This window comes from Opisthorchis viverrini, assembly GCF_000715545.1.
Source record: "Opisthorchis viverrini unplaced genomic scaffold opera_v5_23, whole genome shotgun sequence".
Classification (NCBI taxonomy): Eukaryota; Metazoa; Platyhelminthes; class Trematoda; order Opisthorchiida; family Opisthorchiidae; genus Opisthorchis; species Opisthorchis viverrini.
In genome coordinates, this window is record NW_008751679.1 from 145,723 (window position 1) to 151,541 (window position 5,819).

General features: G+C 43.5%; 2 protein-coding genes across 2 annotated transcripts in view; one reads left to right on the forward strand and one right to left on the reverse strand.

Moving 5' to 3' along the window:
- The window catches only part of T265_02007 (hypothetical protein), a gene marked incomplete at both ends in the record, with an annotated part of 9,118 nt that extends 5,854 nt beyond the window's left edge, over positions 1 to 3,264 (forward strand). The window contains 4 exons of the mRNA XM_009166155.1: positions 1,540 to 1,642; positions 1,835 to 2,087; positions 2,890 to 3,021; positions 3,181 to 3,264. Coding sequence (XP_009164419.1) covers positions 1,540 to 1,642; positions 1,835 to 2,087; positions 2,890 to 3,021; positions 3,181 to 3,264 — 572 coding nt within the window. The remainder of the gene's footprint in view (positions 1 to 1,539; positions 1,643 to 1,834; positions 2,088 to 2,889; positions 3,022 to 3,180) is intronic.
- T265_02006 (hypothetical protein) overlaps positions 1 to 5,501 on the reverse strand; it is a gene marked incomplete at both ends in the record, with an annotated part of 9,468 nt that extends 3,967 nt beyond the window's left edge. Inside the window, 3 exons of the mRNA XM_009166154.1 lie at positions 1,422 to 1,682; positions 3,158 to 3,470; positions 5,441 to 5,501. Coding sequence (XP_009164418.1) covers positions 1,422 to 1,682; positions 3,158 to 3,470; positions 5,441 to 5,501 — 635 coding nt within the window. The remainder of the gene's footprint in view (positions 1 to 1,421; positions 1,683 to 3,157; positions 3,471 to 5,440) is intronic.
- Positions 5,502 to 5,819: the final 318 nt, after the last annotated feature.

Below are 5,819 nucleotides of genomic sequence, written 5' to 3' on the forward strand. Positions count from 1 at the left end.
TATATATATATAGTGACATTCATAACCAAGATGAACCAGTCACAATTAAACCCACTTCATTCCGCTCCCTTGAGATTAAGTTTGAAGTTTATTCTTCTAAAAAAACCAATTCCTTGCTTCTCAAGAAGATTACTGTCTACGTCCTGTGGTGTGAAAGACCGTACCGACAAAGACTAGGATGCGAAATCCGTGCTACCGTGTCTAACACATTTTCACACCAATTAGACATCATAGGAATGAACTCTTCTGTTGCCTTACAAGGCCTTCAGAGTACGTTTCTTCTGTGAGTTAACCTGTTCTGGGATGAAATTACGGCTGATATATGCTTTACTGACAATGAGACCGTTTTGGACGGTTAGTCTCCTCTTGGTGTACCGTCAACAGTGGCAATGTCGACGGGATCGTAGTTTCTGCCGAGTCATCAGTCGAATCCGTCCGTGAAATCGTCCAGGTTGCCAGGCATAGGTGAGAGGAATAATCCAGATAAAACTCCATGCTCCATACCTTCAGGTATGGGCATTTAATCCATTGATTTATTGATTGTCGGGCATTGTCGGTATGCACACGCGTGCCTGACAGTTGAAATCTATAACAAGGTCGCTCTCCAGTAGGTGCACAGTGTGCTTCCAACCGTTACATTCGCGAACCCCAGGTAAGCGTGCAAATATCAAATAAAACGTTATCAATCATAGTGAGAAAAGAAGAGATATACTGGACGCACATAAGCGGTGAAACCACCATTGGGTGTCAAATCAACCCCTTTGTCAGACTGAATGGTACGAATGACTATTTGGAACAGTAACGTACAGTTTCGTCAGTTGGAGTATATGTAAAACAATCAAATCAGACATATTCAAGCATGCCAGCCAGTCATACTACTGATTGGAACGCACCCAGTCACACAAATCAAGGCAAACGCAGCGTGAATATCGATCGCTTCTGTGCTCAAACTGGCAACCGGAAGCGCGAAACCAGTAAAGCCTCTGAAACTTTTGATATCAGTGATGCATCAGAGAATGTTGAGTTGCTGTCAACTTAATGCTCAATTTCGTGGACGTCCCATGATCGATTATGGTAAAATTCGACCAATGAATAGTCCAGTAATTTCGCTTGTCACGTAGACAATGTGTAGGACAGCACACTTTAATTTGGGACGCATCGCGTTTGTTTTGCAATATCTTCCTCATTCATTCTACTAGGATCATGGACAGAGTGAAATAGGTAGTCAAATTTGGCGTACTCTTGCCTGGATTCCTCTGAGAATTGTGATTTTTTTGCGTGAAATTTTGTGCAGTTTTTCTTTTGCAACATATTTTTCAGTGAAATTAATGGTATGGCTTCCGTAGTACGGATCGGATTGTCCGTATCAGATAAAGCACAGTGTCTAGTCCAATTTTCTGTGGACTGAGCGACATATGTACCCAGCTGCATGTGTATTTGTTAGGACGTCATGAATAGGAGCTTGCAAACAAAACAAAACTCGATGTTCGGAAGAAGGAGACTTCTGGTGGATAATAAAATAATATAATAATTGTTCAGCTGTAGCACCCTTCCGGTGTCTAGCTGCTGTGCCACCCGAAGGAAGCACGAGGGCTTGGATACTGCCAGGTTGCCAAAGCCTAGATAGAGAAAGTCGAGAGGCGTAGGCCGGGTTCGAACCACGGACGGGTTCGAACAAGGACCTTGCGGTCAGTAAATTCGCGCTCTAACCACTTGAACCCTCTCTTCTGAGGGATGCCGTATGTTGTCTCTGGAAGAATCAAATAACAAAATGTCATCCGTAAACAAGAGCAGTTTCCAGATGTGTCATTATCTGTTCTTGGTTGTTGATCAGGTGGCTACTGATCTGTTCGCCGAGCTTGGCATTTGATTTGCAAACGTTTCGTCACTATACGAGGAGACATCAGCAGGGCGAACCCAGCTCTGCACAACAACCAATAAACTCACCCGAGCTACCAATATTTCAACAAATTACCAACTACCTAATGGATTCTATTTGGAGAATGATGCACATGTTTTTCAATTCTGAAGATGACTCAATTGTCTACCTCAAATTTTATACGGGACAGACTGGTGGGCACATTCAGGTGCATAGAAACACCACTTAGTGACTCGCAACTCAGAATCTGTTTTCAAATGAGGTTAGTTTGCTAATTTGGTAAAATGTGTTTTCAAATAGAAAAAACGTTGACCTAAGCTCTGGGACTATGCCTAACCGCTGATCCCCAAGTAGGGCAAAGCCGGTCTTCGGCCGTCGAAGTATTACCCATGGAAATGCACATATTATTCACAAAATCTGGATTATTCGTGTACGCTTTCACTGTTAGCGCGGTCAGGATTTCACATCTGTTGCGGGAAATCTTCGTAGATGATGTGATTTGAAGAGCTGCAATGCAATGCTATTGAGTCTCTTGCAAATTCAGATGTGTTCGCAAATGAGTGGACTCGGCTAATTTGGTGTAGAATTTGCTTTCATGTGGACGTGACCTCTACGTCGGTGTTTATCTGATGGGTCTCAAATGGCAAAAATTGTCCTTAAGCGGTTCATGAATTGCGTCATTATTGTTTCTGCTCAACAGCTTTTGGGTGAGATGAGATATTTCGCTCAAGGCAAACGCAGCGTGAATATCGATCGCTTCTGTGCTCAAACTGGCAACCGGAAGCGCGAAACCTCTGAAACTTTTGATATCAGTGATGCATCAGAGAATGTTGAGTTGCTGTCAACTTAATGCTCAATTTCGTGGACGTCCCATGATCGATTATGGTAAAATTCGACCAATGAATAGTCCAGTAATTTCGCTTGTCACGTAGACAATGTGTAGGACAGCACACTTTAATTTGGGACGCATCGCGTTTGTTTTGCAATATCTTCCTCATTCATTCTACTAGGATCATGGACAGAGTGAAATAGGTAGTCAAATTTGGCGTACTCTTGCCTGGATTCCTCTGAGAATTGTGATTTTTTTGCGTGAAATTTTGTGCAGTTTTTCTTTTGCAACATACTTTTCAGTGAAATTAATGGTATGGCTTCCGGAGTACGGATCGGATTGTTTGTCNTATCAGATAAAGCCCAGTGACCTTTTGTGTCTAGTTCTATGGGAAGCTGATCTACTGTCTAGTCCAGGTAGATTTTCTGTGGACTGAGCGGCATATGTACCCAGCTGCATGTGTATTTGTTAGGACGTCATGAATAGGAGCTTGCAAACAAATGCAAACTCGATGTTCGGAAGAAGGAGACTTCTGGTGGATAATAAAATAATATAATAATTGTTCAGCTGTAGCACCCTTCCGGTGTCTAGCTGCTGTGCCACCCGAAGGAAGCACGAGGGCTTGGATACTGCCAGGTTGCCAAAGCCTAGATAGAGAAAGTCGAGAGGCGTAGGCCGGGTTCGAACCACGGACCTTGCGGTCAGTAAATTCGCGCTCTAACCACTTGAACCCTCTCTTCTGAGGGATGCCGTATGTTGTCTCTGGATGAATCAAATAACAAAATGTCATCCGTAAACAAGAGCAGTTTCCAGATGTGTCATTATCTGTTCTTGGTTGTTGATCAGGTGGCTACTGATCTGTTCGCCGAGCTTGGCATTTGATTTGCAAACGTTTCGTCACTATACGAGGAGACATCAGCAGGGCGAACCCAGCTCTGCACAACAACCAATAAACTCACCCGAGCTACCAATATTTTAACATATTTATCTGTTCTTGTCGTGAGTATGTCCACTAATGCTGGTCATACGGCATTCCACCTCAGCCATTGGTCTATAGCCATGATCTTGGTAGTAAATTCGCTTCAATGGAACAATAAGTTCTTTGGGGACTGCAGCGCGGAAATGGTGCCTTAATAAATAAAATCCAAGGGACACAATGTTTCCACAGAGACTACGCTCTCTGTTGAAGCATATAGAATGGACTGTGTTCTTCAAAATATTTTTGCTAATTCTGATGGTAAGAGGTACAGCAAACTTAGTGACCAATTTGACAGGTTTGTAGTACAATGTATTTACGAACTTTCCGGGGTTCGTGAAGCCGGTGCGTTTGAGTACCAGCAGGTTTCCGGAGCATTTGGTTGAAAATGGGGCAGAAATACGTCTCACACAACAGTGGAATGTAACCGTTTTCTCCTAGTGGTGGCCGGTATATCACTTCGAAAGCTGAATACACCCGTTTTCAAAATCTACAAGGAGAGTTGCCAGTTCATTTTCAAGCATGATATAAAAATGTGGGATCATTTGGTGCCCCACCAGGAGAACGCAGCTTGAGAAGGGATACACAATAAAGGTCAAACAGGAGACCATCAATAAACATGGTGGAAATGTACAAAAGCTGTCCTCGACGGTGGAAAAGTTCACAAATGAACTGTCTCTTTAACTCTCTGTTATCGCAATCACTGCTGTTGAACTGCGGTTTTACTATCAGGGGGATCCTCACTTGGCTTACCTTGGCCTAATCATTTTTTCAGTCAAAGGTGGACATCATCGACTGTGGAACTTCGCGATTCAACAATGATGCTTCGCTGCCGTAGGTATGAGATTATTCGTAAATGTGCAATTCATGGTTGTAATTGAGCTGGAACGATTGGGGTTTTCGATCAAAGCCTTTGGCTTAGAGGCATGACAACTCGGCGGCGGTGTTTGGCGGGAAATATAAGTGCATTACTATTTTTATAGAACAAGACGCCACACACATTCCCGACCCCAACCCAGATGACCAGGAAAGCGTGTTTGTCAGACCTATAACTATGGACCGTCCTGATATGAGAGGCTGTCAGTTTCGCCTGGACATCCCTAGGTATGGATGAATGGGTCGTGGAGACACACAAACCACACTAAGGTCCAGTCTCTGAGCGACAGAAGGATGAAAACACCGAACTACAGAAGGATGAAACCCCGAACTAAGCATGTGCATCAAAGACATACACATGTATGTCTTTGGGAGTCCGACAGTAATGAAGCCCGAGTATCGGGCAAAGCAACACACGAGGACGCGTTATTTATTGATTTCACATTTTTCAAAGCTTTTATTGATGCTAGGATCTCTAAAATCTTTCATTGCGACTGTATAGCGTGAAACTAGCCTATCGTAATGACTTGGTGGCCTGTGTATAGCCTTACACATTCGTGCATTCTTATGCCTTAGTCGTAGGTACGTAAGGATAGTAAACCTCTGGAGTCCAGAATTAAAAATGTTTCCTTACATGCGCGAACTCTGGTTTACAAACACGCGGTGACAACAACTTTCCACAGTATGGACGTAATACCTCACCCATAAGGTTGCTGAAAATTCGTCGGCGGCCCACGACCTGTTTCACCCTTCTGGGGGCTAATCAGGTAGGTGCAGTTCCCGAGGTTCCGTCAAACTTATGTTCTACTTGAGTCTGAATTTCACGAAATTAGCGAAATACACTCATTTGCAAACAAATTTGGTTTTGCTAGAGACTCACCTGGAACCCAGCTGAATCTCTCGTTTATGATGTTCCCAAGCAATTGAATGTGTTGCCTCATGTTTCAGTTGGCCCAATATTTGAGGTATGGTGATACGTTTATGGACGTAATACACTACTCATCAGGATGCTGAAAATTCTTCGACAGCCCACACGACCGGTTTCACCATTCTTTGGACTGATCAGGTAGGCGCTTCATCACCAATGATATCAGTTGTACGCCTCGTTTATATTACTTTTCAACTGATTGTATAATTCAAAGGCGGGGCACCTTTATAGATATCGAAGTGTTCTTCGTTAAAGCCCTTGGACGGCCATCACTAGTTTCGTCCTTGTTTAACTCATCGGCTAGGCCTAGTTTTCGAGGTTCCCTCAACCC